The sequence below is a fragment of the Macrobrachium rosenbergii genome, chromosome 46 (genome assembly GCF_040412425.1).
Source record: "Macrobrachium rosenbergii isolate ZJJX-2024 chromosome 46, ASM4041242v1, whole genome shotgun sequence".
NCBI classification, from domain to species: Eukaryota; Metazoa; Arthropoda; class Malacostraca; order Decapoda; family Palaemonidae; genus Macrobrachium; species Macrobrachium rosenbergii.
In genome coordinates this window covers 52,002,505-52,025,434 of record NC_089786.1, presented here as the reverse complement: position 1 = coordinate 52,025,434, position 22,930 = coordinate 52,002,505, and the positions used below count along the sequence as shown (strand labels likewise).

General features: G+C 36.5%; 1 protein-coding gene across 1 annotated transcript in view; it reads right to left on the bottom strand.

The window, feature by feature from the left end:
- The window catches only part of LOC136830341 (WAS/WASL-interacting protein family member 1-like), a 45,798-nt gene that overhangs the window by 12,964 nt on the left and 9,904 nt on the right, over nucleotides 1–22,930 (bottom strand). Inside the window, 7 exon segments of the mRNA XM_067089784.1 lie at nucleotides 4,738–4,792; nucleotides 6,537–6,890; nucleotides 8,213–8,371; nucleotides 11,310–11,441; nucleotides 13,274–13,392; nucleotides 14,696–14,872; nucleotides 17,629–17,841. Coding sequence (XP_066945885.1) covers nucleotides 4,738–4,792; nucleotides 6,537–6,890; nucleotides 8,213–8,371; nucleotides 11,310–11,441; nucleotides 13,274–13,392; nucleotides 14,696–14,872; nucleotides 17,629–17,821 — 1,189 coding nt within the window. The 5' untranslated portion in view covers nucleotides 17,822–17,841.

Below are 22,930 nucleotides of genomic sequence, written 5' to 3'. Positions count from 1 at the left end.
TACAAACTAATGAAAAAATCTATGCCCACATACAACAGAAAATCCTGTAAAAAATGATTAACCAATATAAAAATCTGTTAAAATTTAAGAGCATCTAAATTCAATACCTTCATACAACACTACTACAATAGGGTTTCACCAATAACCCATTTAATGTGTATAATCAGAACTTTACTGGTCATAAGATAAAATTCATAGGAAAGGTTCATAAACAAAGACCTATCAGTAAAAGAAAGCAATTACAAAATACAGTAGCTACTGCTAAAATACTAATGACTGACAAACAAATCATAAACAACAAAATAGAATATCAACGCTATATCCATTTTAATAGACAACAATTACACAGCCTCATGATTTACATGACTAGAGTTTCTCTCAGTTCAGAAAAAACTGCTAATGTATGCATTTCTTTTTAAAACAGAGAAATATTAGAAAATTAATATTTAAGAAACTAGAAAGCCCCGCATAGAGAAATAAAAGATTTCAAGTCAAATATAAAAATATAGTACAAGCACATATTTCCTTTGATTTGCAGAATTGAGAAACGTTACGTAACAAAGAAATTTTTCTTCAGAATACATGATAGCCTTACAGCCATTGAATTATATAAACAATCTGGTTCCAAACTGTGATGAAAATATTCACACCAGAAGAGTTTGTCTCATAACTGTTTGTGGACATAAACAATTCAACTTGTTGTTTTACTGCATGTATAGATCGGAAGTAGATCATGTAAAGGCAACGTAAAAATATGCTCGTACTTATTCTTGGACCTTGTATTTCCTTGAAGAGGCCAATAAGTACTCACATTGAAATTTTTGCCTATCGTAGTAGCAAGCCAAGGTAGGATCATTTTCTAAGCAGAGATTGATGGCAAACTGCAGTACTGTGCTGATATACAGAGAATTTTTAAGAAACCAAAACTGTTCCTAAACAATATCCTACTATGCAAGTACCACCTCTACCCAATTTCAAGATAATATCTCGAAAGTGGCTAATGGCATGTACAGCCAAGTCCTATAAAAACTAAATCCTAAAAAGATAACTGCATGACTGATTATAAGGAATAAAGCACTGATTGCCAAGGAGGATACTACAGCGACCTGGAACCAACTCAAGTTGTAAACCAAGTTCCAAAATGACCACACTACAAGTACAAAGTTTAGTCTAGCTTTTCAGGGCGGATGGTTCGAGGAAATCTTTTACAGCGGCGGCTTCCTCAAGAGAGTACAAAGCTTCAAAACTGGAATAGTCTGGAGGGATAACTTGACATTACAGATCACACTTACAATAAATGAGATTTTGATATGCCCGATAGAGGTCAATGTATAACATGTATGCCTCATAAACTGGGCCCAGGGACAGTGAAGGAAGCATGAGAATAAAAAGGATTTAAATATTTCTTATTAATTCATGAAACACAAACAGATAATACTTCAGGCACTACAGACTAACATTCAACAGATATTTCAGAAGTCATGCATGTAAAATATATATATATATATATATATATATATATATATATATATATATATATATATATATATATATATATATATATATATATATATATATATATATATATATATATATATATATATATATATATATATATATATATATATATATATATATATATATATATATATATATATATACAATAAATTAGAAATGCAAAGCACAAACTTCCCTAGAGTTCTGGGGTTGACATAAATGGACATGTCTTGAAGTTCCACACCAAAGTGATTCCTCACAAAATATTTATCCAACTTCCCCCCCCCCATTCCTTTAATTTTTAAAAAATTCCTACAAGCTTCTCCCTTTCTCAAAAGCCTGTCTGTAGTTTCTACTGTGGGTAGGCTAAAATTCCCATCGTTCTTTAATGCCAGTCACAAGATAAATACATTGCATCTCACGTTGGCTTTCTAACAGAAAAGCAAAACTAAAAGATAAGTCCGTACTTACAGTAATACGTCCATTGCAGGCTAAACTTTCCTTTCAATGGATAGAATGACATTATCAAGTAGTTCAACCTGACCATTCTGAATCAGTTCCTACTTTCTTCTGTGACTGGTCCAAAATATGTCCTCCATGGCAAAAAGAACAAAAGTGTGGGTGCTAATATATGAAGAAGCAATGAAAACTTCACGTGTAATCATGGTCCCCAAAGTAAATAAAAAAACTACAATTAGATAAAAAAAATCTGTATAGCGCCGATCAACAAAATCCTAAACTCGAGGGAAGTTTACACTTACGAACCAAAGAAAGATTCATTACTGAAGAGAACTTACAATCCTTTAATTGAAAGCTTTTACCTAACAAGATTTTAAATACCAAAAACATATGAAAAGAAAAACTGGGTATTAGGAAATATTCAAGACCACTTTTCAATCCTAAAGTAAAGAGAGGTACTTAGGGACTGAATGAATCATGCCTGTACAGAGCTGGAATGAGATGGAATGAGAAAAAATGCTTATGTCACAAAACTGAAGACAATTTCTACTCAGAAATTTTAAGAGAAAAAATTGACAATTGGGGCAACATACTGAAATGAAAGTGACAACACGTGGAAAAGAGGGTAGCAAGAGTCATCTATTCAGGAGAGTAAAATTTGCATAGACACAAAAAAACCTTTAACCACCTGATTGAGAACACAGGCTCTCTGCACCCTGACCACAAACATAAAACTTGTAATTATTAATAGTGGAGTCTTAATTCAGTCTTAAATATGCAGCAACCTTTGCAATGAAGGGTAATCACCCTGGTTATACCAAATTACACACAGGATACATCTAAACCCTGGTTGTACCAAGAGACACACGATACATCTAAATCTCATGAGCAACTATTCAGATTATGCTAAAACTAACCATAATTTGATTTGTCAGGCATTCTTTAACAAAATATATGTTTTCTCTTATAAAAAAGTATAAAATAAATTTGATAGTAAAAATCTTTTAAAATGAGCAATACAATATCAAATCAAAATGAATTCCCAGTGAGCAACTGATAGCAAATAAGCTTAGAACTCTCTGAAATGTAACAAATAACAATAAATAAGCTTAGGACTTCCTCAAATACAACTAATAACTATTGATGAAAGCCTGGAAACAAAACTGCATTAACATGTTGGAAACAGAACCAATGCCTTACTGTGTATTATTTACTAATGCACTGACACGCACAGCCAATTCTGGAAACATACATTACCTCATCATACCTTTTAAAAAAAATTACATGCACCCTAACAAATGCAAGAGTTGCAGTTAGCCACAGAGAACGAAACTCACCATGAATTATACACAGACTTGGCCCACCATCTCAAAGTATAGACTGATAATGTTAGAACTATACCTCCTTGAAGTTGATCCCAAAATATTTTTAACAGGAAGATAGACTGACTAGTAATATTCCACAACTGTAAACTATTGCTGTTCTGTAAATGTTCTCGACTTTGCAATGAAAAGGAACTGTTTAAGAAGCATGTGGCCTGAAGGTTTCAACTCCTAACTCACAAATGATTTTCAAATTAGCCTTCATATGTTACAACACCTAATTTACGCACGTCAGAATTACATAAGCACGGCTGCAAGCAGAACCCGTCACACGCTAAAATCCAGCCGATGTTCTGCTCGCTATTTAAAATCACAGCTCAAAACATCTCCAGCACTTGGAAACATACCTAAGTTATGGGTAATCATGTTTTGTTAATAAAGTATAATCTACAATCTGTAATGTAATGACCATCCCATAATATGCAAGGATGTGACTTTATCAAGAACACAGCCTACCATCACCTGTTACATAACTCAAGATGAAATAACAGACTTTAAGTCTATCTGTGACCATGAAATATCTTCATTTCTTGAGTAAAAATTTCCTATTACATTATACAACATACAAATTGTTAAGTTTGAAGTGGTTATATTATTAGATACAAAGTGAAGAAACAAAATATTATATGTAAGATATAACATTTTCAACCTGAAAATACCATAATGGTTGATCTTTTTAAATCGACTTCTTCATCACCAAATAAATATGTGACAAGACTAGCCAAATGACGTTCCTTCCAGTTCTGTTTAATCAAGAATAGCACATTCCTAACCTACTGAGGAGTGTAGTTAATGGTAGTGATTAACAGCACCAACCTACAGTAAATCTCCTTTTTGCTGTATAATAATTCCTAAATACATAATGCAGAACAAAGCTGCCTATATCATGTTAGCCGACCAAGCTCTGGAAAAAATCTTAAATAAAATTAAACATCAATTTCTTCTTCAATTTGCTCTTCTATTAAAACTTCTTCCTTCTCTTTCTTAGCTTCCATTTCCTTCTTCTTTGAATCTTTCTTTGACGGCTTTTTCGTCTTTGGCTTGCAAGAAGTAAAGCAAGTGACCTTCCTTTCCTCCTTCGAATCCCCAAACCTGGCAGCGGCCCCGCGGCTGAGAGAATACTGATCGCACTCAGGGCAATTGCCGGCCTCGAGAGCCATCTCTTCACAGGCCTCACAGTTCAGGGGGCCGACTTCCTGTCCATCGTAGGCACAGGCTGCACAGTCGACCGACTGACTACGCATGTGAGGAGGAGGCACACTGACGTCTCCTGCATCCATAGACTGCGTGTAACCTGAATAGTACGAACCGTCGCCACTGAGAACGTCGTACGAGCCAGTGGTGTCACGGGAGAGTCTGGGAGGGAGTGTGTTAAAGTGGCCAGGATAGTAAGGCTTACCTGACTGACGTGATGAAAATCTGCTGGGAGGCTGGGGAGGTGCACTACCAGGAGGCTGTGGAAGAAACGATAATAAGATGCAATGCGTTCCTCTCCTAATACGATTCTCCTTGCATTTTAATACATTATTAATTAATTAACTTTTTTTTAATAAGTGAGATCTTTCTGTATTTCCCTTTGCCTCCTCTTACTTCTTCCTAATGTATACCATATTCTTTGGAAGCTTGAATTTCAAGTCAATGGCCAGTGTGGGCTTGTTCTATAAGAAGAGGGTTCATCTTCTGAATACAGGCAGTCCCCGGTTTAGGCTGGGTCCGGCTTACGACGCTCCGAGGTTACGATGCTTTTCAAATATATTCATCACAAATTATTTCCCGGTTTACGACGCATGTTCCAGGGTTACGACACGTCGTATGCCGATCTGACGGAAGAAATATGGCTCCAAAACAGCAGAATAATAAACATTCGGAGTTCTTTTTGACGAAAAACTCAAGAAAAATGCAGTTTACGTCGTTTTCAATACACCCAAAGCATTAAAAGTAAGGTTTTCTTAGGGAATTTTGACAATTTTCGACGATTTTTCGGTTTACAACGATTTTTGGTTTACGACACAGCGTAAAAATGGAACCCCCATCGTAAACCGGGGACTGCCTGTAATAATCATAATAATAATAATAGAGGATTCTTGCAATTTCTGTTACCTGATGACACAGAAAAGATAATAGGTCAACAAAATGCAATGATAAGCTCTATTATTTACAAGTTTGACAAGTAATGAGTTGTACCAAGATCTATATAATTAAAATATTATCAACATTGGCTATTACGGATCTAAATGGCAGAAATCTTATGTGGCTGCTTAGTTGATCATATCTTTCATATAAAACTGAATAGTTTGTTAGTGTTATAGAGCATTAAGTTTTAATTAAGGTTTGTTGCTGCTTCAAAGCCCAAAGTGCCATCTTCAGTTTTCCTACCTATAACGCTTTTTATATAAATTTAAATGGTTTGTTGATTTATATTTGCTATTTTTTTTGTTACTCGCATTTGTATTCCATTTTGTAGACGTCTGATTTCCAAGTTCATTGTCCTTTATGCTGGTTCCATTGAATGCTTATACTTTCCATAATAGCTCATGCAATGAGGAGAATTTTAATTCTCATTACCATACGGTCCTTCAATCATTTCCATCGTGCCAAAGTTTTGCTGCCAGTCTCTGGGGCGAGAACCTGACGATCCAAGACTATCTGACAATCTTCCTGTTTCTACTTTTGGAATAGTGCACAAGCGTAAATGATAATAGATAAATTCTTTCATGACTGAAGAGCATGATAATCAATTCTGTAATAAAAATGACCCTAAATCCACTCAGGACTTAAATGCAATTACTATGCAAGGCAAATATCTCTTCAAATTTTCCACTGCAACTATTTTTGCGGCTCGGAAGGCAGGAATAATGAGCCAACCACAATTACTGTTAGATTAAGTATTTTACAACTGAAGAGCACAAATATTACCTATTCTAGAATACCAACTATTTCTTCCATCTCACTAATGCATAATATATTCTACCAATACTCCATGTCTGAAACTGATTTCAATACTCAAAACATTCAAACAATCTTAATAGTGTTAAAAAGCTTTTACATTTCTGAGAAATCTATATATTTTTATAACCTCTTATGTAAAAATGTCATCATTAGTATTATTCAATGCCTGCAGCACTTAAAAATCTCCAAATGTAAAAATAATTTCTGCTACAATGCAGTAATCTACTCACACATGCAACATGGTCTTACCTCTGGCTTCGGTCTGTGAGGGGGAGGCGGGGGAGGCTGGTTTGGCGGAGGGGGTGCTGGAATCATTGGCCTGCTGGGGGGTGGGGGAGGGGGCTGCGAAGGGGCAGTCATCTTGAGGCCCCCTGCCCGTCCCACGGTTACTGGCCGGCCGTGACCGAAGTGTGATTCTCCCGACCTGTTGTGATGCGAAGCTGGAAGTGTATGCGTCATGGTCGATGAAAAGGAGCTATCCTCTTTTGAAAAACGATGACTACTCTCGGTATGAAAATCGCATTCGCTCGAACTCCTGAACTCGCGCATGCTATTTGTTCTACTTGCAGGTCTACTGGAATGAGGTGGAGTGCTCCCATTTGGCTGCAAAACGAAACGGAACTGTCAGCTTCATCGCACTTTTAGACGCTTCCACGAGGATTACCCTAATGCTGTTCTCCTTGCATATTAATATATTCTGATCTATTTATCGATTTATTTTTCTTTTTAATAAGCGAGATCTCTTCTTTCTATATTTCCCTTTATCTTCTCTTACTTCCTAATAAACACCAAAATATTCTTTGGAAACTTGAATTTCAAGTCAATGGCCCCTGTGAGCTTGTTCCATATGAATAGGGTTAATCTGAATAATAATAATAATAATTTACTCAAGCCATTCAAAATCTGCATTTAAAATAGTTCTTTCAATCTAAACCAAATTCCTAGCGAATCAAAATTATCATTAAGAAATAAATTATGCTTGAAGTAACCAAGTAACCAAACAGAAATTGCAGCATCACTTGTCTGTAACATATTCCTTAAGGCAACAAAGCCCCATTGTGGAAGCAGTCACAAAATTTTGTACACTTAAAATGCCTAGCAGCAGTCACTTCTCGATAAGTCTCTAAAACAATCGACCAAAATCTATTACCAGTAAAGCATGTGACGTTTTCAGAGCCAATCCCTGGCTACAACGTGAATGGGAAGAAGAATAGCTACGTATGAGAGTGAAACAAACTGTCTCGATGACACTGTGCAATATTATTACAAGCCTTTCAGCAACCATTAATAGTCTTGTAAAAGATCGAAAAACAACAAAGTCTACAATATGATGAAATGACAAGCACAACACTCTGCGTACAATATATGATAAGTGAATAAAACCAGACCCTAAATCTCGTGCTTTCACACAAACATGCATCAATAAAATTATCGTATTCAATTCTAAACATCATGTGACGTGGACATGCTAATTCCAAGTCTCTATGAAATCATGACCTTAAATTATCATATGCGTTATTCATCAAGGACGAACGTCTGCGCTGAGCCATACAAGTGAAGATGCAATGCATTACTACCCTAATGCTATTATCTTTGCATTTAAATACAGTTTCATCTATTTATTAATTTATTTTTTCCTTGTAATAAGTGGGATCACTCTTTCTGTATCTCTCTTTACCTTCTCTTACACTGTATTCTTAGGAAGCTTGGATTTCAAGTCAATGGCCCCTTTTTTTGAGCTTGCTCCATGTGAATACAGTTCATCTTCTGAACAATAATAATATAGAAATATGAAAACTTGGCAGGCATGTTTCCACAGAACAGAACGTCCATAAATTCGCTGCAAAAACAAGAGACAACCTGAGACGACAGGGTGTAACGTACCAAGCCAGAAACATTTCGAGAAAGCACTAGGGTGCACTTACTTGTACTACTGGCGACTTTGGTGGAGGTTGTGGCTTGGCAGTATTGGGTGGTCTAGGAGGTGCAGGTTTATTCCCCACACTAGGTTTGATTACTAAATTAGGCTTGGTTGGAAGGGTCGGATGCCCGCTTTTAACGGGATTTGATGTGGTATTTAAATCCTGGCGAATTAAGAGGTCAAATGTAAGCCATCTACTCTGTCAAGGTGACTGAAGTGTCTTTTACATGTGAACCAAAGCTGTGAAACCATACACTACAAGGTAATACAGCCTTCTACCAATAATCTGTGGCTCTTCAGATACAGTATTGCTCTGTAAAATACAGTCTAAGGTACAAGTACTGTATTTATAATTTAAGATAAGCATCAATATTTGAATACTGTATAATTTAAGATAAGCTTCAATATTTGGATACTGTAAAGTGCAGTCATCAAAATGTGGCTGATAAAATTACAATGTTCAAAATAAATCTACAGATAAAACAAAAAAATTACTTCTATAATAACCCTAAAATCAAATGTACTCTACTAATACAGTTAATGTGAATGAGCATGTGATACAAAATAAATACTAACTTCAAGATACACATTATATTCAGGAATATGCACTTTCAAACCTAACAAATACTTAATACTGGCAAATTGCTTTCAACTGAAACATTCTAAAAGTATATATATTATCAAATACTGTAACTCTACAACCAATTTACAGGTTTTCAGGATGGGTCAAGTTAAAAAATATCCAATAACAATACCGTTTTCTATCTGCAACGAGAAGCTAATGTTACCATCAAAATCCCAAGAAGGGTTTTTTTCATATTTTATGTAAATGATATTGCCTCATGAGATACTCATCGAATACTTCTGTTTCAGGTAAACAGAAATAAAATTTACTGTAATGTAACTTTCTTTTCATAAGGAAGAATGCTAGAACCTTACAAAAAGAAGGTTACATTGAAGAGATTCTTTTTTCTGTACTAAATTATTTATCATTATTTCATAATTTGGAATGTGTACTAAATAACTTTCAACACGGTCTAGTACTAGGAAGGAAGCACAATAGGCTACGGGCCCTATAACCTTAAATTTTCCTTTCGTTTTAAATCTTCCTATTTCTCAGTACTTGGGATGAATCTTGTCACAAACATGAGTACATAAATAATAAAACTTCCACAAAATACTCACTCAGGACACAGGCATTTTGTCCTTACACAAGCATAATTCTTTTATCCCCTTACACAGCTGATGATGCAAAATCCCATTCTGACCAATAAATGAGAAAGAACAGTACAACAGTGTTTCCACCGATGCCTGCTGGCACAGTATGGCAATAATTTCTCACTGGATTTAAAAAATAAACTCTCAACTTCCCACAAATGCCACTGGGCTTCTCAATGGGCCTCCTGAGTATGGATGATAATCTGGAATCAGCCGTTACAGGCTCCCAACTACGGGATGTAGTCAGGGAAGGTAGGGCTAGATAATCCCTTCCCACGACACCCTTATAAATGCCGTATAACTTGATTATACGTTGAAATTTCTCCCCTTCAGCAAATACCATTCTACTTCCTAATTCTTGTCTCAGATGTGAATGACAGCCAGTCTATTTATAAAAATCAAAGCAGCTGGTGAGTTGGATTTGAATAGAAAGAGTGCTAATCAACTATGATACCAAACTACATTACTGGGCATATTGTTGACCATTTATCAAGTATGCTTTCTATTATATTTTGCAGGAACCTACTTTCAAGATATTTTACTATACTTCCTACCATTTAACTTGTACAGTAGCACCAATAACTAAGAATACAATACTAGCTCGGATAAGGCAGGGCATGGCATATTGCAGCTTGTATGTTTCGTGATTACACAAACTGAAAATAAAGGCATTTCTCTACTAAATTTAATTTATATTTATCCACTGAAGTTTATAGAAACTATTTAATCGCCATAAGCATTTCAAAGCAGAAACTTTACACAATACTTTCTACTAAATTTAATACTTTCTACAAATTCTGGGACAATTTTACAGCAAGCAATAACAGGTAATTATCACAAAGTTAAGAAGTAATGAGCCGGAACGAAGCGAGTTTCACCACAGACTGGCTTTAGATTATCCCACGACTCTCAAAAGGTGGTACTAAACATTACACGTTCAGTAACTTTAAACAATGGGAATAACTAGTTCAGCACCTGTACAACTATTTTCACTTCCCTCCAAGCTTACACGGGCAGAAAATGGCTTCAACGGACTATAATCATTTTTATACCACCGAGCTAAAATACTTAACTCTTACTGGGCATGTTCGAAGAGTTTGTCTTTCACACCAACATGAATTTAATGAAAAAATTGCATTCTTTAAAAATTCAGACTGGAAAAACCTAGACTAAATTGATTTTGTTTCCGGGGCTTATTGTGACGACCAAGTAGAAATAACCACTACACATTTCATTACATGATTCTTATAATAACGCTTATCAGGAGATCCAATGTATACAGTGTTTGATATCAAATACTTTTTTTTTTTTTTTTACTACAATGAGAACATATATACCTCCCAAAGTAGCTATGGTCAGTTTTGGATATAGAACAACACAACCATGCCGAACGAATACAATATTTTCTCCTCACTTCAAGTTTGCATGAAAAGTTGTCCCCTGTTAAATTAACTGTAGAATACAGTACTCCCATTATAATTTACAGTAGTCTTGTTATAAGTAATTCTACGGTTACTAGTCTTCTCTTTTTTTGGGATCCTATAGTAAGTATAAGATTCAACTTTTGCTGACTTCTTTTTATTGATCAGCAGTCTGGTAAACTAATCACTAATAATAACCCAAGCCAATAGCACAGAAGCATTCTCCTTGAATAGCAGAACTAAAAAAATAAAAACCAAGTTCTCCTATTCATTTTGGTGACATCAATAAAAAAAAAAAAAACTTCACACAGTACTGAAAACCTGTCTACAACGACAGAGCGATAAAAGGCATCCAAATCATTTTAGTAACTTCACTTAAAAAAAAAAACCCTTCCCACATCACTGAAAACCTGTCTTCCACGAGAGAACGACAAAAATGCAAAGTCGAAATGGCATACTCACGTTCGGTCTAGGCTTACTACCAGGACTAGGAGGTTCGGGAAGGGGTCCTCTTGGCGACGGCCTATCACCGGGGAAGGTAGGTTTTCGCGTGGCTGGAGGTGGAGGGGGGGCTGGACTACTCTTACTACTAGGCTGTAAAGGCATCAGAGGTTTTACAAAGGCCCACAACAAAAACTGAGTACCTCTTAACAATAAACCCTGGTGAAAAGCAAATACAGACACCACCATACTTAGGAACATTCAACTCGGAAACTTTCAGAAATACAAACAAGATTGCAAATTGAAATTTTGTTCAATGCACTCCCCTTTGCCACCCGGAATTTCAAATTTTGCTTTGCTCGCCTATTCTGTACATACAATACTGTATGTTCAGTGTGTTGTGTTTTAGGATGAAAAATCATACAGTACCGTACTGATTTTATATCATACTGTACTTAGCCTAAATAAGCATGAAGAGTATGGTTACCAACAAACGGTTGTCCGGAACATAACCTGTTTGTAAGTAGGGTGGTGTCTGTACATCTGAACATTATACCAGTAAAAAGCAAATACTCCGCTTGATCCTTACTACACTGGATACGGTGTGAGCAAGCCTCGTAAGGAAAGATCAATCAATTAACTGGCATTATAATAAAAATCTAATTCTTAGTTTGACCTATGCACCATAAAGCTTGCCATGTTGGCCAGGGTCCAAGGAAGCATTGCTGTACAACTACACATTAAATATTAAATTAATATAATTCTGGCAATGGTAAAACTCACAGAAATGAATCTAGCATTATCTCGTGTAAATAGAACACCAAGCAAAATTGTTTCAAGTCAAGACAGAAGTACATTATTTGCTAATACTGTGACTAACTTTGCATCAAGAAATAACTCCAGTTAGAAAGCTTAAATACGTTCACATTTTAACAAATTCCCTGAAAGTCATTTTCAGGAGGAGCACTATGTTTAGATATGGTTCTGTGCATTTCAGCGACCTCGACATATCTGGATATAGGGAATCCTACTTTGTCCTCAATGTTCCATCACTAGCCTCCCTTTCCGATGCACAATTTAATTTTATATTTGGAAAGGGAAAAACAAAAACCACATTTTTCACTATTTCTATGACAAATCAGACTTAGGCTAAAAATGGACTTTGGAAATGTATACTACTCCTAAAAACACCACTCCCTTCTAAAAAAAAAAAAAAAAACTTTAGATGTGTGATAACTTTATATACCACTGACACAACTTTGCCTTTGGGGTACGGTAAGTATGACGACCCTTGCTTGTACAATGTCCCATGTGTGGGTTAGTGTGTCGGTCTCTTAATTATCTTATTGTGTATCTACAAGCCATGTCAATCTAAAGAGACAGCTTTCACAAACTGTTAAGTTTATCATGATGGGTTTCAAGATTCACATATTTTCTCTAAAATAAATAAGTAGTTTCATTTTACATCTAGAGAGAGCAGAAATTTTATTAAAGCACTTATTCACAAGTTCACGGTGGCATTGCAATGAGCAGCAGTTCTAAGTTTAAGGAAGAAATTAAATGAAAAAGGAAGAACTACTAATTCTTATGACTAATCGCAGTATTTATAAAAGGGTTATGTTTTACCAGGGACAAGTAACTCACCATTTCATGACTGACTATTACTAAAGTATCATAATTTGAAACAACCACTGCAACCAGTTTTGGGAACAAAATCTAAATTCCATTTATAGATATAAAAAAAACTTCCAACAAAATAAAACTGATCTGCAGAATGAAACTTACCTTAGGCTAAGAGCAACACACAAACTAATACACAACGGCCCTTGCTACTAGAGAAATATTCATCATGAATAAAAAACCAATAAGAATGTTGGACCCAGAAAGTTTACTTTCCTCTAGATCAAAAACATTTCCTATAATTAGCACCCAGTTAATCATAATCAACAGCAAAACACCAACCAACTACCACTTAAGGCACTCACCTTTGGACTAGGAGGTATATCATTAGTGGAAACTTCGGACTCTGATGACAAATCACGCTGAGGCACACTTGGAGCAGGCTTCCTTCCCGGGGGTAGTAACGGCCCACTACTGCCTGTGGCTGTCAATGAAGTTTGAGCATTGATGAAAACAATTCACCCAACACAAGAGCTTTGGAAAAACTGCAAATCACCTCACTGAAACTGTGGTGACGCTTGAACATAACTTCGACACGGAGCAAACATCACAGCCGTAATGCATACGCTCCGAGGGAGCTGCTCTAACTGGTCTGTAAGCTTTATAAACTGCCATCAATAGATACAATAGTCATAAACCACACAAGGCCATTCCCATCAAGACCTCATATTTCCTTTACTTTCTCTTAGTCTAAAGTTAAACGCTGCATTATTGAAGAGTGAAAGGTACCTAATCGTGACAGTCAAGTTTCCCATTTTCCAAAGACATTATTTTACTCATTTCCTTATGTATAAGATGAGGGAGATTAAAAACAAAATTGAAATAACATCAAAAGAAAAGCCTTCTTGTATCACACCCAACCATGCTATGCAAAATGAAACCAAATAATCCCAAATTTAAGACAGTGAAAACCCTAAGAGGTCAAATGAGCTTACAAATCCATTTTTAATCATATGAGGGAACATCAAAATCCTTTGCTTTGAAACAACGTTAAAAGTGTGGAAATTATGCTGTGATCAGTTTATACTGTATAATGCCTTGATATTCAAATCAACTATATAACTTCTCAGAAAATACCATAAAATCTATTCACAAAAAAGGTGGAAGCATCATGAATAAAATTAATTCTTCTAAACTAAAAAGAGACTCGAGTCTTCTGCAAAAGAATTACAATTTAATAGAGAATACAGAACTAAGGCCAAAGACCAAGCGCTGGGACCTATGAGGTCATTCAGCATTAAAAGGGAAACTGACAGTAAGAAGGTTTGAAAGGCGTAACAGGAGGAAAACCTCGCATTGCACTAAGTAAAAACTGTTAGAGGGGATGGAAAGTCAGATGGAAGAAAGAGAATATGATCGGAGGTATAGTAAAAGGAATGAAAGAGGTTGCCGCAAAGACTCGAGTAATGCCTACAGTGCACCACTTGAGGTGCACTGAAGGCACTAACCCCCTAGGGGAACAAAAAAATTACATTTGATTAATATCCCTATATTCCTAAAAGTTTTAAACAATTAAAAAAAGACAAGTCTTTAGCAAAACAAATTAAGATCTAAATCAACATCCCAAAAAAGTTGAAGGGCAATTACGAGAATTTGTACTGCCAAACCCATTTAATTAATATCTCTGTATTTCCATAAGTTTAAAACAATTGAAAGAACATAATGAGTCTTTAGCAAAACACATTAGATCTAAATCAACACCCCAAAAAAAGTTGAAGGGCACTTACAAGAATTTGTACTGCCGAATCCTCTCGCTCCTGTGGGTTTCAACCTGGGCATTCCTCCAGCGAACAAACCGCCTAGTTGAGGGACCCCTCCATTCATCATCCCACTGCCCCCTCCCCCTCCTCCTCCTCCTCCTCCTCCACCGAACGACCCCCCATTTGTAGAGGGCTTACTTTTACCTGGAAGAGACATATTCTTCAAGTTCTTTTACGCAGAATTTTTCTCGTAAATCTCATTACATTTACGCAGATATTGCTACTATATTATGAAGTAGAATAGAACAGAATATAGTGTTTAGGCCACAGGCCAAGCGCTGGAACCTATGAGGTCATTCGGTGCTGAAACAGAAACTGACAGTAAAAATGTTTGAAAGGTGTAACAGGAGGAAAATCTCAAAGCAGTTGCACTACAAAATAACTGTTAGGAGAAGGTGGCGAGTACGATGGAAGAAAGAATATGAACAGAGGTACAGTAAAAGGAATGAAAGGGGTTGCAGCTGGGGGCCTACGGGACGCTGCAAAGAGCCTCAAGTAATGCCCACAGTGCACCATGTAAGGTGCACTGACAGCACTACCCCTCTACAGGGTACTTTTACATTTACACAGAAACTGCTATTATGTGAATTCCTGTAAATACTCTGTGGAAATTAGGAATTGTGTGTGTGAGAGAGAGAGAGAGAGAGAGAGAGAGAGAGAGAGAGAGAGAGAGAGAGAGAGAGAGAGAGAGAGAGAGAGAGAGAGAGATTCAGTAGTCTGTTTTAATTATTATACAACAAAAATATAACTTTGCAATAATATTCAAGATAAAGAAGTCATGGAGGAGTTTATCAGAAATTATACATTTTTAGTTCATATCTATTATCAAAATACTGTATACCACGCAACCTGCTTCCCTTCCAAACAAACTCCCATAATTCCTGAAATTTACATTCAATCGATTATTCTACAAAAAAGTATCAATAACTTGATTAGCATAATTAAAATGGTCAAAAACACGTGGTAGTAAGTTAAGTGTTTAGTCCTATCAATTTCTCAATCTTAGCAAAGGTTATATCTGAGACGTAATAAAATGAAATAAAGTATTCTTAAATATATTTAAGACTCCTTGAACAACACAGGGAAAGTATTCCTGACTGATCACTAGCATGGGAGATTAAAAGCGAATACAATCTAGAACTCAGTTCCTCTAATCCAGTTTCAGGTCAAATAACTGGTGACAACCAAGGCTTGGCTATGAGGAATGCTGCATTCAACAATGACTGGACTGAAGCACAGCAATGATATCGCAGACACAAGTCATTCAACAAGGTCATGCACACAGGAAATTTCTCCTAACAGGTGGTTTGCCACGAGTAAGTACAGTACTGTACTGAGAGAGAGAGAGAGAGAGAGAGAGAGAGAGAGAGAGAGAGAGAGAGAGAGAGAGAGAGAGAGAGAGAGAGAGAGAGAGAGAGAGAGAGAGAAATATTTATCCACAACAGTCCAACATGCCATGCTCGTGTGGTGTCCTGTCTTCATTAAAATCAAGGCTGGCTCTAATCATATATTTTACGTCCACTAATATTGCCTGATCAGGTTTAAGTATCACTAGTCATTCAAGTTTCCCAATGATGTACTTTAGAGTTGCAATTATTAAATCAACGTTGTCTGCCAGTCCTTAAGTGGTGTTCCAACGAGTTTATTTTTCTTTCTCTTGACCATGAATAATAAGATCTTGTTGCACTTTCTCTGCCCAAGGCTTACAAAATACTACAATGCAACATTTCCTCCTCATTCACAAGTGTGGCTTCTCTGCAACCCTTTCTTCGCTATTTCTGCCACGTGCTTGTCGCAGGTTCTTCCCTACCATTAGACAATATGTACGTAATGGCATCGGGAATATCATATCCAAATTAAACCAGTGTCTTTTTCCCTAACAGGTGATGCAAAAAATACCACCACTGACTACATGAAGTCTGGTTTTTCTTTCGCAAGGTCGAGCCATTTAGCGAGAGATCTCCACTCTCGCTCTCTAGTGCACTTTCTTCACTTATTCTTTGTATTCAAGGTCTTTGTCTATACTGTACACATTTCCTGGATTGTCTGGACTTGTGATTTCTCTTTGTTCTGCTACTCCTCCAAGACTAGATGGTGTCTGACTAATTTTGTGTTTTTTTTTTTTTATAACCCAAACAGGTCTTGCAGATACAGCACCTCACAGCCTACACTAAACAGATCTTCAAAACAAAAACACAAAACGATGGTTAGGGATATCATTTCACTGTAGCTTGTAGTGCATGTGTCTTTTGTGGTAGCGGTCTCCTCTTTTTCTCAAACCATTCAATTTACATGTTGGATACTCTGTTGAGGTTCCATAATATCAAACTGACTGTTACTGGAGTACTTCTATTCCTTTTTCAAAAGTAAACTCAAACTGAATCCTTGGCAGTATCATAGGTGTTGATGTTAGGGAGTTCGTGAGTTTTTATACAATAATGCTACTATAAAACACCATGCCCCTTCATCATTTTCAACATTTATGGCACGTCATTCCGTAATCATTGTCCACTTTTCCTAATGCAGACACCACCCTACTTACAAATGAGGTACATATCTGATGGTCGTTTGCAAGTTGAACTGTTTTAAGTCGGTTACTGTATTCTTCATGCCTATTTGAGTACAGTGTATAAAATCAATAGAGTACTGTGCGTTTCTTCATCCTAAAACGCAATACACTGCACATACCGTGCTGTATCACATACACAATTGTTCTGTGCCTTAGTAGAATTACTAAAAGGACCAGTGCCCAAAACAAAATTTGAACTTACGGGTGGCAAAGGGGCGCACTCAAGAACTTGTCTGTATTAACCTATTACTGTAGTTGGTTAGATCAAAATATACTTCCCTTAGCCTTAAACACTAAATCAACTTATCTGCGAAGCGCCAGAGAAACTCACCCTCGATGGCAGGTGCCGAACGGTCATTTGTAACGGTCTTTTTAAGTCTGGTGCCGCTCCTAATGTCCGACAGAAGAGCATTGCGTTCATTGCCCCCACCACCACCACCGAGCTTGGCAGCAGGCAAACGCGGAGGGGGTGGCGCACGGGGGCCCAGCCCACCAGGAGCACATGGGGGCGGTGGCGGTGGCATCACCACACACCACCGCAACCCTGAAATGTTGGAGGCCTTCATTAATAAGCAGCAGATGTCAAAATATATCACAAAAAAAAAAAAATTACATCACAAAAATTTAAAATATAATAAAGGTATTAAAAAAACCATTAAAAGCATATTTTTCCTAACTGCATGGTACTGTGGGCTGTACGTACATCAATCAGTGATGCATTGAGTACTTAAAAATATGTCTACATAAAATGTCAAACACTGCTACACATTAAAGAAACAGGATGTACAAAATCACCACCTGCACAACACAAACTGAAACCTACATTAGCTAAATGACTGAAACTTGCGTCAGCTAAATGACTGAATCCTACACCAGCTAAATGACCGAAACTTACATCAGCTAAATGACTGAAACTTACGTTAGCTATATGACTGAAACTTACATCAGCTAAATGACTATGTATATACTAGCCAAACACCTAGGAAGGTAACTGATATATATGATTTTTAGTTTATTTTGTGAAAACTTATCCCTCTAATTATTTCACTGACCTCCTGGCTTTGTGATCAGTCAAGAAACTGAAGTCAGCATGACTACTTTGCCACTATCAGCTCAAGACCACCTCTATTGGTACAAAAGCTTACTACAGCCAGTACAATCCTGCGAGATATTCCAGCCTCAATCTCTCGCGCGGTTGGGAATTCACCGCTCCATCTTCACTGTCGTAGTTCAGAATTTTCCCCTACCTCCATAGGTTACCAATAGGAAAAGGTTTGGCAATATTCATGTACTGTATAAAATATTATTTAACTATCTCCCAGGTTTTATGTGCCCTATAAAGGTACGGATAACTATATCAGAGTAGGTCATATTGATATAAATCCATGCTGGAAACATTCAACATTACCTATATGCTCCGTATTTCCACTTACTCTCAATATCACTCCAATATTAGACCAATCGGCACACAGTTCTTTTTCATGGACTGGATGACTCTTCCAAAATGTGGTAAAATTGTCAATGGCTGTACTACAATGAAACTGAATGAATCTGAAAACCTGACAGTTCATTTAAGTAGATGGTAATGAAGATACATTTTAAAACTATGTTGTTCACACCACTGATTAGAAAATACTGTATATTCTACAAAACAAGGGAGAATCTCAGGATGTTTGTTTCCTAAAACCACTGATAAAGTGATGAAATCTGATTCTTTTCCAAGTGTAACTTCCTCTCTGCCTGCTAAGTATCTCGACATACGCTCTGGAATCTCACGGGAAAACAAAATAGCAGATCATAGCAACTGTATCATACTCCAATCAAAAATGCTATGCTCTCGACAATTCAACACTACTGTACATAGCTGGAACTAAATCTTCCTATTACGCTTTCTCACTTTGAACTTCATCGTAAAACACTGAAAATCAACTTACATACTTGAGAACATTTTTATTAAAATTACCTCAAACTTACAATAATTTTCCCTTGCTTAAATTGCCAGACCCCTACATATCTGCTTTCAACAAGTTCCTTACAATGTTTTTTCCATTACTGCTAAAGACACCATTAATGTTTAAAATAAGACCTCTTGATATTACTAAACCTACCAAATACCTAACATTAAAACTCATTTAAGTCCATCGTAATCATAAAATTAATTAAAATTAATGGTGAGAATGGCCTTTTGGCCCTTCTTAAATCATGAGTTTTCAAACTGCTGTGAAACAAAGGCCGAGTTCAGTGCCTCAAATGAAGAAATTTGATGTGGTTTTATCCACCACAGTAAAGAAAATCTGTACTAAAAATGTTAATATGGTACAGTACATACAAATAACTAATGATTATAATTATTATTATTGTAGTATTATTATTCAGAAGATGCACCCTATTCAGATGGAACAAGCCCACCAAAGGGGCCACCGACTTGAAATTCAAACTTCCAATGAACATTATGGAGTTAATTAGGAAGAGGAGGTGGTACAGGAAAGTACTATACAGAAAGAAGAGATCTCATTTAATAGATAAAAATGTACTGAAATGCATGGAGAAAAGTATTAGGGTAGTAATGCATTACATATTCGCCTGAACTTTTAAAGTTCCATTGCACGACGTCTTCAGGGAGACTGTTCCATAGTCCTACAGTGAGAGGAATAAAAGAATGTTACAGACAAAGAGTGGTGCAAATAGTATAGTGTACTACACACAACATGGCTACTGTAGAGAGAGACCTCTCATCATTGTTTATCAGCACATTTGAGGGCATTCAATTTTACTCCTAGACAGGTAAGTGATATCAGAGCTTGTGACACAAATGCATACTTACGGAACACAGAATAGTAAGTGTCATAAATGGTCTAAATCTATGTTAATTCTAATTAACAAAACTGTTGACTTTCTAATAAGTAGCCCTGCAAACCACTACACATATACGCCTACACCCAGACACAGACATTTGGACATGAAGAGAAGAGAGCCCAAGTGAGTGTGAGTGCATACGTGTGCTACAATCTTCATCTAAATCCATAAGAATCCTTAAAACTTTCCACATCTTCCTTAAACCTCCACAAAGACTAGAGCACTAACAAGATTGGTAAAAACGAACATTCAACCCCTTGCTAAGGTGCTGTCAGAGTAACGGAGTTATGGAGAACCTAATAAATGACAAATGTACGCCGACTACTGAACACACTGCAGCCAACAAGCAATAAACATTTTAAAATTCCTGCCTCGACAGAGAGAGAGAGAGAGAGAGAGAGAGAGAGAGAGAGAGAGAGAGAGAGAGAGAGAGAGAGAGAGAGAGAGAGAGAGAGAGAGAGAACCTCTGACTCTAGGTTAACCAGATAGCATCAACAACGACAACAACACATCAGGTAGTGGAGATAGGTAGCACTTGACATGCTTCACAGGGAACTTGGAAACGTTGCTTCGCAAAAGTCTCAAAAAGCAGCCTTTGTTGAAATCCTGGAGTCAAAAGTCACTGCAAGACCACGACACAGACAATAAGCAATAGGAAGACACAAATTCACAGTTATATTTGATTCGAGATTGAAAAGGGGAATCGAAGATTCCCAAAAGCTCTCTGTAGAGAGTTATTTTTAAATATATGTACCCATACATAACTGCGGATTTGTTTCTCCATTTCAAGATTCATGCTACTATGTGCATTTTTTAATATGTATAGATGTAATGATGTAATGTATGACTACCCTAATAAAATTCTTGTATTTTAATAATTTACTTATATTTCTATTTATTTATTAATTTAATGTATGTTTTCTTTTTAAATCTTTCTGTATTTCTCATGAATTCTGTTACTAAATTCTACTGGACACCATATTCTTTGGAAGCCTGAATTTCAAGTCAATAGCCACTGTGGGCTTATTCCATTTGAATAGGGTTCATCTTCTGAATAATAATAAAGTGAATTAGCACATTGAAGTGTCCCAATTAAAACAAGACCACAGGTCACGTTTCATGTAACAACAACAAAAATATTAAACAAACAGACCTAGTACTGTATAAGAGCTTCCCTCAATCCTGTTCTTCTCAGTCATATTGTTACAAACTTCAACTTTAATATGCTTGAGAGTGGCAAAAATAAATCACTTCGGTCTCAATCGCTTTCAAGTAACGAAAACAAATAACTACTGGATTTTAAACAGAACCTTTGTGTCCTCATCTCCCATTTCAAAGTCTTAATAATATACATTACTGTACATTCAAAAGCAAATAATTGTACCTTCCCTTCCATGCAACAAAATGAACTCTTCATAAATAATAATGGGAGCCACTTCTGTGGGTATCAATTAAAGATGCATGATCATAATAAATTTGTAAACGAAGGTTTCCTTCTCCTCTTGGAAAACAGATGACTATCTTTGTGATGCAAACCACAAATAAAACTGTACATAAAATCTGAATTATCAGTAAGGGATAATGATTTAAAGTACATATCCCCCTATCTGCAAAAACAAATTAAAACCACGTAAAAGTTTAAACATGAAAAAATTTTTTCAATCTGTATTTTTCCTAGGTATACAATTCATCACCTTTCAAAACCATTTATCCCAAACTGATGTTATTTGAGAGTCAAAATGAAATTCAAGGAAAGCACCAACAACAAACTCACTCAAATTTACATTACTGTAGTTACAATTCAAGAACGGCCACTTTCTAAACCGTATTAAGATACGTTACATAAACATATTAACAAGAGCCTCAACGAAAGTCTCTCCAGTACTTATGCTAACACGAAAATAAACTTCAATTCAATGAAAATTATTCACGTGCCCAAAAGTACCTCAAATATGCAACAAAACAATAAAACACAGAGCTATTCATTTCCCTCAAAACTCAAATTTCCATTTAATTTCTGAAAGTTCCATCAACGAAACTTGCATTCCTGATGGGTACTTCACTCCACTTCACACTCAGGTGAATCAAGCCACTTGAAGATGGGATAGTCGATAGCCTGCCACTTGAGACTTTCCGAGCTGGTTATTTAGGGCACAGGTAGGTCGTATCTCACGGGCTCCTCCCTTACATTCCTATAGAGATTTTCTTTCAGCCATGCAATGCTGGTAAGTAGGGGCCATCTTGTGATGTTTCAATCAGACTTTTTTGATTTGTATAGTTTCTGAACTCGCAACGATTCTTTCGTCTTCCAGCCGCGATACTTTTGCTAACATGAATTACAGACCGTTATAAATACGTTCCAAAATGCGTATTGTGTAAAAGGAACTGAAATGAGATGTGGCATATAAAATTTAGGTTAAAGGTCAAACGGTGGGACCTATGAGGTACAGTTACAAGGAATGAAAGGGGTTGCAGCTAGGGGCCCAAGGGGGTGCTGCAAAGAACCTTTAGCAATGCCTACAGTGCACCATGCGAGGTACTGTACACTGACAGCACTAGACCACAAATGGGATAACAGGAACTGAATCTATATAACAGCTTCCTTAAATAGAAGAGGAAAAAAGGGGAAGGGACCTTACATAAGCAATGCCTCCTTGATAATGGTAACCTGATGACCACTTTGACAAAACTCAGAGGGAAGATGAATTTTTGCTTATTCTTTACGTACCCTTTACATAGGTGGGGCAATCACTGACTTATGCAATAGGACCTCCTAT